This window comes from Leptinotarsa decemlineata, unplaced genomic scaffold, assembly GCF_025532065.1.
Source record: "Leptinotarsa decemlineata unplaced genomic scaffold, Ldec_3_MD MMD2_tig00003335_RagTag_RagTag, whole genome shotgun sequence".
In the NCBI taxonomy this organism is placed as follows: Eukaryota; Metazoa; Arthropoda; class Insecta; order Coleoptera; family Chrysomelidae; genus Leptinotarsa; species Leptinotarsa decemlineata.
The window spans coordinates 5,016,315-5,029,790 of record NW_027412587.1 but is presented as its reverse complement, the minus strand read 5'-3'; the positions used below and the strand labels follow the sequence as shown (position 1 = coordinate 5,029,790).

The following is a 13,476-nucleotide window of genomic DNA, read 5'->3' as shown; positions in this document are numbered from 1 at the left end:
ATCCATCACTCACTTTGGCCGAAACAACTGCCAAATTAACAACCTTTAATGCGCCCGATGGGCCGTATATCAACCGCGCCCACCGACCAAATAATTAACAATTGTGCTGCAATATCAAACGCAAAAATTCTGCAATTTATATTCGAGCAGTTTGTTTCCCGCTCGCTCTGCGTGGCGCATCGTCGTCCCAATTTCCAATTACCCGCAAAAGGTTCATTAATTTTTGGAGTGACTACTGGACCGACAGTACGGTAATATCGATTGCAAGCAAAGGAAACGGCATTTGAAAATATTGCACTCTTTTGCTCAAAGTCACATCTTTCTCGAGAAAAAAATATTATTATGGGAAGAAAAAAGCACTGCAGAAGAATTGCATTGATTTTTGGAGTGACTACTAGGCCGACAGTTTCGTATCACTGATACGACAAAGGACACAACGTTCAAAAATGTTCTGCTTGCACACTTACTATTTCTTTCATTTCGAGAATTAAAAATTTTTATGGTAATATACAAACATTACAGGAAAATTCTTGAGATATGCAGAGTGTATGTGCAATAATAGCACATAGCTACAGAATATATTCTTCCGACGTGCTGATTGTCAGCGGCGAAATAATATGAATAATTATCATTTCATGAACTAATCATAAAACGATATTATTCATAATGACATATTTGTAAAACATATCTCAGTATCAATGTACAAAATGTACCATTATTGAATAAATCTAATAATACTTCAGTTGGCATCATCAGTAGGTGTTTCTGTCACCTCTTAATTATGCTCACTTAGTTAGCGGAACTTCCGTTGAGAGAAATAATGTTTGACACTTCCAAAGAAGGGAAAATTAGAAAATGATGAGTGGAAAAAGATTTTTTCCTGTACACTAATCTCTCCTAAAAATATTTTCTTCTCAATTTAAAGTGATCTAGTCCTTACGTATGGAAAAATTGTTGTTCTAAGATTTAACGAGAAAGTTATTTTTAAAATTGTTGATTGAAACATTAATCATAATACAAATTTGTCTATTATTTTCATGATAATCTAAATAATCCTCTTTCTTCATAGTGAAAGAATTTATGTAGCATCATCCATGTTGAATCCAAATTGATCAACTTGGTGTCCTCTTTTGAATCATTATTGTTTTTGGTATATTGAAAATGGCAACAGTTTGTTTTCCATGAAGTGAAAACAACCATGAAATATAACAAAAATAGAACACCCTTACGCGTCCATATTTTTACATTTGAAGTGCCCTTAGCTGATCAGTTTTCATTTGTAGTATGAAGTATTATTGCAAAAACATATTACAGTAAAATATTTTAACCACGAACTTGAATCCACCAACAAATGTCGCAAGTTTCACTCCAATCTCGTTTAAACAGGTTGACATTCGCCCAAGGTCACCTACCGGTGGCTCTCGTAGCCACTACCGTTAATTTAACGGTTGATGCCACCGTTCTGGAAATCTGGTTTCGTTTCATACACAAACAACCAAAAAATCATCTGCCGAACGGCTTAACGACCTCTAAGAACTGTTAGGTACTTATTCGTCTCCACGTACTCAGTACGGTTCTTCGGCGTTTGAAAAAATCGGAAATATGTGGCGGAATTGATGACTGTTATTAACTGATATCGGCAACTGATGGAGTATGTCGAATTGAGGAGAAAATGACATAGTTATAGATTGTTGTTCCAATTTTATGATTGAGATGACAAAAATTCTCCAATAGCTTACTTATTATCTGGTGGAAATAGGGTTATAACCGGAACAAGCCTGGTATGAACCTTGTCAGAATGATCCTTAGTGATGATTTTAAAGACGTTTCAGTTCGAAACAAAATCCCACTCTGTCTATTGGTTTTCTTTTTGCCACAGTCATTGAAAAATCAAAATGTTGAGATATTTATAGTCTACTTCACAAATGCTATTTTCATTTGAAGCGTCATTCGATTCATAATTCCACACAGAGCAATTTACAATTCAAGCCAAGATGCGCCAGCAGATAATTGAAAATTGTAATAAATTTAATAAACAAAAAAGAAGTGTTCGTTTCGAAAGTAATAATAGATATAAACTACTCAAAATGAATATAGAGACACATCCTTAAAATCCAATAGGTAAAAAAATGTGTATTATTTCATGATAAAAACTTCTGGTGTGTACTCCATACTATTTCTTATCATGTTCCATTCGGTTGTTTACTTTTTTTACTTCTTTTTGTAGTTTTAGCTACAAAATCATTAATATGAAAAATTCCGTATTTATTTTCACTTTACTTTAGTTCGTGATAGGTATTAAATTTTAAAATTTAAACAATGAATGTTGATGTATTGGGTAGAAGGAGAATACGTAGGGTGTACCTCAACGAATTTCATGTTGCTAGAGCAGCGGCATTGATCGAAGTAGGGTATTCAACGCGTCGTGTAGCCCAAATGCTTAATGTGAGCCATTCTGCGATTTCCAGAGCTTGGAATCGCTACCAAATTTACGGCATAGTAAAAAGAGCCCCTTATCCCAATCGACAAAGGGCAACAACCCGCAGAGAAGATCGTTTGTTAAGACTTTGGGCAATTAGGGATCGCACCGTTTCTGCTAGAACACTGCAAATCGCCTTATAGAAGCTACAGGAACGCGAATTTCGAACCAAGCGATACGAAACCGACTTCACGAAGTACAACTCCATGCTAAAAGACCTGCTAGAGCCCCTAGATTAACTCCAGCGCATCGAGGAAATCGTAGAAACTTTTGTCAAGAGCATCGTAATTGGAATTTAGAGCAGTGTGCTAATGTAATGTTTACAGATGAAAAAAAAATTCATGTTATTCAACAATGACGGACGTGTTCGGGTATGGAGACATCTCTGTGAACGCTATTTGAATGACTGTGTGCAAGAAATTGTTCCATTTGGAGGTGGATCTATAATGGTATGGGCTGGTATAAATTTGACAGGACACACGGACCTTCCGGTGCAGACTGACTGACATTTCTTCTGAAAAATTATTTTTTATGCGGCTGTTTTGAATTCTGAAAAATTATATGGTATTATAAAATACATACAGGAGCATTTTTTTCATAACACAGATAAAAAGTACTAGTATTTTTGGACTACACTCTAGGAACAAAAAAATGTACCATTTGTGGTAGTGAAAAATTTTAAATAAAAACTATAATGAAAAGTATTTTCACCTTATTTCGAGATTGTACAAATGATGTCAATTAGGTCGTTGTGGGGTATGCCTATAATAGTAAAGTCAAATTTGAACGACAGATACTTATTCCAAAAAGCGTCTCTGAACTTTCAATTGACCAATGTGAATCTGATAATAGGAATTCCACACTTGAGAAGCATATTCCAGCATAGACTGAACGAGTGTATAATATTGATTTATCTTTTTTTTTTAGATTGTGTAAGGTTATAAACCCAAAAAATTAGTATAAAATATAAAATGATAATATCTCAAATATTTCTAACTAGGCATCCACACATGCCATAATCTGTGGTGAGCCTTCGAAGCACTGTATGGAACCTTTGGTGTAGTAATGAATATTACTGGAGTTTTTTCCCAACACCAAACCGTTATTTCAACACATCGACACGTATTTCGATCACCAAGTGATCATCTTCAAGAGGAAGATCAAACTAGTTTTGATCTTCCTTACTAGTTTGATCTTCCTCTTGAAGATGATCACTTGGTGATCGATACACGTGTCGAGGTGTAAAAATAACTGTTTGGTGTGGTGAGTTGCTAATATGTTTATTCAAAGAAAAAGATGAATCGAATGTTACTCCTAGGGTATAAGAAAGCTCTACGTTGATGTTAACTAAATTGTATGAATAGCTCTGTACTTTATTTACATCACGAACAAAAAAATATGGAAGGTTATCTGTTACAAAGATCTATGAGTAGATATAACTCCGAAGAAAAAAACTTACTACACGTGATATTACCATTTTTCCATAATGATAATGAATATATTTCTTCTGTTGTAACCGCCGCTCCAGAAGTTGGTTTTCGCTATGACCTTATGAAAATAAAAAGGTTGTTCAGTTTCCAATCACCAGGTGAGTGAAGATGGCAAAAAGTAGTTTTTTTCATCAAAACCAAGCCTAGAATATGTTTCTCAAACTTATGCTTCAAATTTGAAAGTACCATAAAAACTTTCTTCTTTCGCAACGAGAAGAGTACAGAAAATCTCTTCATGCTGAATATTGAAGTGGCAGAAGAAACAAAACATCCACAGAAAATGTAAAAAAAATTATCTGCAGAACTTTCTGACAGAAGGACATTTCTTTTGAAGCCACCAATAGCCACTGCAAAACATCTAATAGTGAGTTGTGCTATTTTTGTCTAATTTCCCAGTAAAGACGGCTTTTTTCGCTATTTTTCCAAGTCTCCTGGTCTTATTGCATTTTGTCATATATTCGTGACTATCATTTCACTAAACTTCTTCCATGTACAAGTGCGTGTGGAAATCAAGTACAGCACAGTTTGTTTGACGTTTGTCATATTCTTCCGGATACAACTCAGGTTGTCCATAAGTTGCTTGTTTTCTGTGTTCCAAATCCTCAGATTCACATCCCATCTGTTCAAATCTGTTTAAGCTCATTTTTCCAAATCGAGCAACTCTACTCACTACAAGAATAACCGGTTATGAAAGTATGTGGAAGAATGAACTGCTGTTCAAAGAGTGCTGTTCTAAAATTGAAGATAACAAGATAACTATATTTTCGAGTAATCATAAAAATAGTTACTTTACCACATTAAATGTGTAAACTGTTACCAACACTTAGTATTTGAGTCACTCGGATTTTAGATTCCTTTCTTTGAACAAAATTTCCGAAATAATCTCTGAAGTTATCCCAACTAGATTCGATTAATTCTTCTGTTGGTCGTCAAATGAATGAATGAAAAAGTTATTAACTTCATCGAGGAATCGAAAACCCAATTTTAAGCTCTGCTGGATATTGGCAAGGGAACATCTGCTGTTAATTGATTATTGATTGGGTGGTTATAGTTGAAATTGATACCGGTGCTTTTTCTTACGTCAGGCAACGCAGTGGTGATGAAATTTAGATTGGAGGTTTGATTCATTGGTTGTGGGTCTGATTCGCTATCACGTTTCTGACTGGTACTTTCTTGTCCTCATTCTGCGGAATAGGCACAGATTAAATTATTGGCAGCCAGAAAATAATTTTAAAAACTCGTTCAGAGTGATTGATTCTGTTGTTCACAAGCGAGTGAAAAAAGTTGTACTTCTCAAAAACCAGATACTTTTACTGCTAAAGAATAATAGTAATGCAATTGTCACATTTTGCTGATCCAATTCATGTCGAGTTTCTATTACTAGTTTGAGATGAAAAAGTTAAGTTATCAAAAATGTTTCGAATACAAGTTTCAATGCACTGGATTTTTTTTAAATACACTAGTACATATCCAGTTGAACTTCAACGTATTAAATTCAGGTTTTCGTATGTTTCTTTCCATAGTCGGATTCTGTCAGAAATTCCGAAAAATATAAGATTGTATGAGTATGTAGAGTGTTTAAAAAAATTCCAAAAATTATTTTCCTTCAAAAATGAAAAAAACAGAATAGATAAACTTTTTGTCGTTTCATTTGAAAAACAACTTCAAAACACCTGCTTCTGAGTGACCGATATATTGGAGAATATTTCGAAAAAATTCAATGCAGTATATCTAACAGTTTTTATAGAAAAAATATTTTGATCACTCCACACCTTCATCTCAAATTTCTAATGGAGGCTTAATGTCACAAAAACTGTAAAACTGTATCCTAACCAATGATCTTTGTTCTTATAAAAATATAATATTTCTTCAGGATATTACCTGAAAGTGCAACTAATAATTTTTAGTTGCATAACTGAGTTTGCTTGTTTGCTTCATCAGGAGATGAACTGTAGTTAGTATAGTACGCGCGTCAAAAAGAGTATTGCTGTTCAGGATGCTATCTGAAAACTGATATTTCAATTTTTATTTGCAAAGCTGAGTTTGCTTCATCAGAAGATGAACTTTTGTTAGTATAATACGCAAGTTAAGAAGAGTGCTGCAGTTCTGATGTGTAGTATTGTAATCTACGCTAAAAGTGTTCATGCTACCTTTCAGTCAGTTAGAGTATTGTAATTGGGGTTTGGAGAAGTGTATCAAAATTACAATACCATATATTTATTTTTCACCAATACCCTCTGACTAAATATCGCCATCTAACAATAAACACAATCGGAGAATGTAAACTTTCACTGCCGGGGAGATTTTTTGGATACTTTTCTTTTTCTTGATAGATGTAGGTGTAACTCCATGAAAGATTTTTCACATGTCTTCCACAGAAACTACTCTGTTGTGACATTTTTATGTATAACTTCAGACGAAGTTATGTATATGAATAAATTCAGTGGTGAAAATATATCTTTCCTCAGACAAAGGTTTGGAACATGCGGTAGGATCTGATGAGTTGTAACACTGTTGAAGCTTTCGCGGCCGAGTTTTTCAGTGTCACTATTTTTCAGTTTTGAAGGCCGTCGATTCTTGGAATTTCTTCCTGACGTTTTGCTGACACGAGTGGCTAGCGTCTTCAGAGGTTTATACATCCGGAATTATCTCCTATGACTGGATATTACAACTGCATAAAGCGTATTTACGTTGACTCAGGGGGTTTGCTATGCTGATACCTGTTCCTGGATTGGAGAATTTGTCAATAACATTTGCGACCCTTTTCTGCCATCATGCTGTTTGCTATTCTTGAACTTCTAAGAATGGGATTCCATATTCGATTGAGGTTCACAGCTTCTTCTTTTCTGTTGAAAGTATCTGTGTGTTTGTGGATCTCTATCGCCTCCCGTACCAGTCGACTTTGGTATGCCTGGTTAGGAGCAATGAGTTTCGTGTTTTCAAACTGAATCCAGTAATTTCCTTCACTGAGTGCGTGCTCCGCCACAGCGGACTTGTCCATTTGGCCTAGTCTGCAATTTATTTCATGCTCCTTCAGCCTTATTCCCATGGATCTTTTGGTGGTTCTGATGTACACCTTCACATAAGTACACAGTATGCGTTATACCCCTGCTGCTGGTAATGAGTCTCTCTTGTTTTAGCCGACCTGAGAATTTGTTGTTATTCCTTTTTGGGTTTGAAAATCGTTTTATTGTTGTGTTTCCCCAAGAGTTTTCCAATTCTCTCTGCAACCCTAGGGATATATGGTAGATATGCACGTGCAACCATGTGAGTCTTCTCCCCGTTTTGAACCGTGAAACCCTTCAGTTTCATGGCCTTGTTGATACCGAGTAAACTGTATCCATTCGATATCAAGGTCACTTGAAGACGTTCCAGTTCTTGCTCGAGATGATCTGGTTCACATATTCTTCGAACCCGTTCAATTAGAGTAGGGATGGCTCCTCTCTTTTGACTAGGATGGTAGTTTAATAGTGCGTGCAGGTATCTATCCATGTGCGGGGGCTTTCGGTACACTTTGTGGGCTAGTCTAGCACCACATCCTTCGATGAGTACATCTAGGAATTCTATCCGCTGGTCCTGTTCAGTCTCCATGGTGAACTTGATGCTGGAGTGTTGAGCGTTTGAATAGTCTAGGAAAAGTTTTAAAGCGCCCCTTCCATGTTTCCAGATGACAAAGGTGTCATCCACGTAACGTAGCCACAATGTCGGTGTTAATTTAAAAGTGTCGATTGCTTCCTCTTGGAACATTTTGATGCTATCCACTCGCGTCAGCGAAACGTCAGGATGAAATTCCAAAAATAGACTGCCTTCAAACCCGAAAAATAATGATACTGACTTCAAAACCGGTCTGTAAATGATTAGTGAATATATTTCAGCGAGCAACTGCTGCTGGACGAACGAGAAGCCTTTGCAGATATTTTCTCTGTGAGAAAATCTGGGTATGATTCAATTTTTATCGTAGCCGGAGGAGTAGTTGTTTTACGACGGACTCTTGCTAGATTCTACTGTGCAAGTAGAGAGTGTCCTTATGTGAATTTTTTTCATTCAATTTAGATTTGTTTCAAAATTGGTTAGCCAACGAAGAGCCTACTTATTCGCATGCACATGTAAATAAGTTTTGTATATCACGGTCAATCATTTAGGGAGTCACATATAACACAAATTAACTCCACGTTTTTTTTTTAGGGAGAATAGCCTTCGAGAAGCTCACAGACTATGACTACCGAGGCAACACCTACTATACCGTCAAAAACCTCAGTCTATACGAGTGCCAGGGCTGGTGTCGAGAGGAACCAGACTGTCAGGCAGCAGCTTTCAGCTTCGTCCTTAATCCACTGATACCGGTGCAGGAAACGCTGTGCCAGCTCCAGAACGAAACGTCTTCCAACAATCCCTCTGCCACACCCCAGCGGGCGGCCAACATGTACTACATGACCAAGCTGCAGGTGCGATCGGAGAATATTTGCCTGAGGCCGTGGTCCTTCGAAAGAGTGCCCAATAAGATGATAAGAGGGTTGGATAATGCGCTCATATATACTTCTACAAAGGAGGCTTGTCTTGCTGCTTGCTTGAATGAGGTAAGTGGACTTCAAAAAAGTCGTGACATTTAAATAATTATAAATACTCCTATACTTTACATGAAGAGATAATCTTCTGGATAAAGCATGTAATAAAACGAAATGAAGAAGTTATTCATCAAATAAATAACAATTAGTCTCTAACGAGGAAAGATGTCGGTATGACAGTGATCAGTTTTTGGGAAAGAAAGAGTTGAACCTAATTACTTTTTTCCTTCCTTTGGAGGTTCCTAATTGTTCTGTATAAAAATGAGGAAGTATTATTTAAACATCTTTCGATGGTCGAGCTTCCACAGAAATATTATATGGTCGGCACAGTCGAAAGCCTTTGACAGGTCGCAAAACACTTCCGTGGAAATATTACCAATAATTGTATCGAAATACAACTCATGAAAAAAGTCGAAGGTTTTTATTGTTTTCGATAACACAAATTTTCCAAATATATTGTATTGGATATTTTTTCGGATACTTTACGTAGTATTATAAATAAGCATACTCATAGTAAATTGATGAATGTATTACTACGTGGTAGGAGATCATGAGAAATGAAACTTTCTATGTTTCTTCACCCACTTTTTTTGTAACTAATGTTACTGCATTTTTGTCCTTTAAGGACAATAAACAATAAACTGAAAATAAATCATAATGTTGGTCCTTGTATATCTACTGTAGGTAATAATAGAGGTCCTTAACTCAATTGAGTACCTGAAATATGTTTATCTGTGACAATGTGAAATCTCTAATTTGAAAACTGGTGAGTAAACTAGATCAATTTAATCATTTAATAGGTTGCACCCGCAATGTTTATGCTTGTGAATTTCCAAGGATTCTAAATAATTGAGTTTCCTACCCTTGCTTGCATGATGCTGAATTTCCGTATCATTTAGATTCAGGAACTTGTATTTTTTAGGAACAAAACACAATCACTACAGGAAGCAAAACTACAATCACTAAGAGCGATGCCTGTGCATTCCAAGGAATGGTTTGAAATTTTTTACATATTTTGGTACAAGAACAGAGACAATTGCAGGTTTTTTTTTCAGGAAAAATAATGTGTAAGTGGCAATCAGACCACATGCCGGGATATCTAATATCCTTTTTAATGCCAAAGATAAAGTAGACAAGATGGAGAAATCTGGAGTTTATAAGCTTACGTGTACGAAGTGTAATAGTGTGTATATGGGACAGTGTGGTAAAAAATTTCTCAAAACGGTATGCTGAACATGAAAGGTCCTTCAGACTAGGTAAAAATGATTCTACGTTTTCAAACCATTCCTTGGAATGCATCCACAACTTCCCGAATTTAAACGATACCGAAATTTTTTATTATGCAAGCAAAGGTTGGAAACTCAATTATTTGAAATACGCCCATCTTTATTTACTTTATTACCTTTGATTTTTACTGGTTTTTCAATAATCCTTGTTACTTTTAAAAACTTTGTCTCATTGTCTCCAAAATATACCTATATACTGCATCTCAATTAATCAGATATCTAATTGAACTCCTTTTATGTGAATTGAAATTATTTACTTTGAATTTTTGTCAAGAAAGTGAACTACTTATAGAAATTGAACTATAAGACAAATATAATACAGTAATTATCAGAGTGATTAAGCCTGTCCACGTGCTGAACTTTACAGCGAAGCTCTCTAGTATACAGAGACAGTCTTGCCTGACTATCTCCGGTGCAATCTGGATTTCACCATCAGTTGAGGCTTTCGCGACCGAGGTTTTCACTTTATCTGGATTTGGTAAATCCAGATAAAGGTATTATTGCACCTGCCTACCTGAATCAACATAAACATGATTTAGGTTATTTACCTGAGCCGGGTACAGGTATTAGTACATCAAACTAACACAGGAGTCAACATAAATACGCAGCCGTAACATCCAGTCATCAGAGATATTAACTCTGGATGTATGAACCTCTGAGGAAGCTAGCCTCTAACAGTCAACTACGACCAGCTTGATACAGTTCTAATCCCGAGTAGGGCAGATATATCAACCTGTTTAGAGTTCTATGCGTCAATGTTCCAGCCATAAAACTATGCCAATGATTCATATATGGAGAGATTGGCGGGAACCGACTTCAATAAAAATATTTTTGTATGGTCAAGCGACTTTGGAAACTCTTGGCTACCACTTAGCAACGGTCTGACTTCTGGTCTGGTTTATTGACCCGAATCCTAACGAATCTACTGACACCCTCACCAGGACGGGCGCTATAAGCGATTTAATTAGACCACACTCGTCATTGGCATCACTTTCGCTCTTGCCAAAGAAAACCTGAATACATATATGAGCTGCAAGAAAACATGTTTTTACACCAGAACAAAAGTACTCTCTATCGAGTCCGTTCTGTCAATTGTGGGGGATGACTAAGACTACGCGGCAACAGTTACTAGTCAAGTCAATAACTTTAGCCTATAAGAGTATCAAGGATAGTGTTTGGAGGAAGCAACATGCCATTTGGTCAGCTCCACTCATTCATCTCCTGGTGATACTATCTTGTTGTTGCAAAACATCCGTAATTTTTGTTCTGGTAGGAAAAAAGTAAATTTGTTGAATCAATTTAACGCCAGCATGTCAAAGCATTTGTACATCCTCCGTAGATTGTCACCAAACAAATGTTAGATCACAACAATGATGATCTACGTTGTCTAACAGGCCTATTTACAGGCCACCGTCGTCTATATCACCATACTCTGTACATACCTCATCGCGGCCAGAATCATATTTCCAATGTTTTGCAAAGTTTCATTCTCGCTATTGAATCTGAGAAATCACACACCAAACGATTGGCTGATTGGCTCCGTTCAGAAGCTAAACTTATCTGATGAAGCCGTGGATTTTTGGTATTTCTTCCCGACGTTTCGCTGGCGCGAGTGGCTAGCTTCTTCAGAGGTTTAACCATCATGGCTTGCTGTCCGATGACTAACTTTTAGGCTTCGTAAAGCGTATTTATGCTTTGTCAGGTAATCCTGATTGGTAACTGTATTGATAACTGTATTTGTACCTGCACTTGTACCTGTACTTGAACCTGGAACATTAATAATCTTGCTGCCTGTTGTCAAAAAGCAAAAAAGGATCAGATGGTTGCACGCGCATATCTTCCGTTTATCCCTAGGGTCACGGACAGAATTGGAAAACTATTGGATAAACACGACATCGAAACAGTCTCCAAACCTACGAGGAAGATACAACGAAGCCTCAGGTCGGCTAAAGACAAAACAGACCCATTATCAGCAACAGGGGTCTATCGCATTCCGTGCACTTGTGGGAAGGTATATATCGGAACCACCAAACGATCCATGGGAACAAGACTGAAAGAGCATAAAAGGAACTGCAGACTATGCCAAGCGGACAAGTCAGCTGTAGCAGAACACGCACTTAGTGAAGGATACAACATAATTTTGTTTGAAAACACAGAACTAATTGCCCCCAACCAGGGATACCATAACCGACTGGTACGGGAGGCAATAGAGATCCACAAATACATGGAGACTTTCAACAGAAAAGAAGAAGCGGTGAACCTCAATCGAATATGGAACCCCATTTTGAGGAATTCGAGAATAACGAACAAAATGACAACATGCAGCAAGATTGTTAATGTTACAGGTTCAAGTACAGGTACAAGTACAGATACAAATGCAGATACAAGTACAGGTACAAATATAGGTACCAAAAGTTAGTCATCGGACAGCAAGCCATCATGGTTAAACCTCTGAAGAAGCTAGCCACTCGCGCCAGCGAAACGTCAGGAAGAAATTCCGAGAAATCCACAGCTTTCAAACTCGAGAAAAATAGTGACACTGAAAACCTCAGCCGCGAAAGTCTAAATCATTTTGATATCTGATGGAATTTGAATAAGCATGAACCACAATAAAACCTCATGGATTGCAGTGAAGGGTCGAATATGCCCATTCACTCTGAACCTTTCTCAACCTATTTCAACCTATTTCTTCTCAAATTTCATACAGAAACCAGTTATAGAGTTACAAATGAATTCACCAATGTTTTCATAAGTATCAATAACTTCATTTACTTGAAACAGTGGGACGGTAGCTGGTTGGGTTAGCATGAGTGATTCATTCCACATATTCAAAGAACCGCAATGGGAAACGGTGCCGCACATGTTTCGCCTTTGGAGGGGAGGAGGGTTCGTAGGCAGGAGGAATTCAACAATTATTGAATTCGAGTATGAATAAATATTACCGAACTGAAAATTGTCATTTTTGACTTGTTGTCTACCCCTTGTGGAAGGCTTGAACAATTCACACAACGTGTTTTTCTTTGTATACAAAACTGATTTCTCCAATCATAACAAATATAGCTTATTCTGTTCGCCACCCAGTAAGCTTACCCTACAATCTATCAACCCTCTAAGTTTCCCGCTGAACATTAGTCGTCCAAATTGTGACCTAGCTGAGATTAACAGAGTTTCTTCTCCCGTTGGGAACATTCAATCGACTGCCTACAATATCCCTAAATTCCAAGTGCAATCAAGAGCAGAGCGCCAGAGACTCTAAGGACTACAAAGGAGTGCGGAGCTAGGCGATTAGAGGGTTGATAACGCCCCATTTACACTTCCATGAAAGCCTGCCTCGCGGCTCGTTTCAGTGATGTTAACAGTGTCTGTGTGGAGTGGACGACATCTTATAATTGAATTGACTTTTTTATTCTCTTTGCCCGGAGACGTTCTGCTTTATGGTGAGGAACATGGCAACTGCGGTTTTTATGTTGTGTGCAGACGATGTTTGGTGATTATCGAACACTGTCGAAATCAAAATATATTATTCATCGAGTAACTTTCATTTTCCATGATGTTGCATCTTCCAGGTACAATACACAAAAACATTTGGGGAATGGCGCAAAGAGTATACACGTATTTCTAGCTAATTGAACCCATCAACATGATGTAGCCAAATT

The 13,476-nt window shown here is 37.1% G+C and overlaps 1 protein-coding gene across 2 annotated transcripts in view; it reads left to right on the top strand.

Moving 5' to 3' along the window:
* Positions 1-13,476, top strand: part of tyn (trynity) — a 186,541-nt gene that overhangs the window by 145,835 nt on the left and 27,230 nt on the right. For both annotated transcript variants that reach the window (XM_074177996.1, XM_074177998.1), the window contains exon 3: positions 8,155-8,546. In XM_074177996.1, coding sequence (XP_074034097.1) covers positions 8,155-8,546 — 392 coding nt within the window. The remainder of the gene's footprint in view (positions 1-8,154; positions 8,547-13,476) is intronic.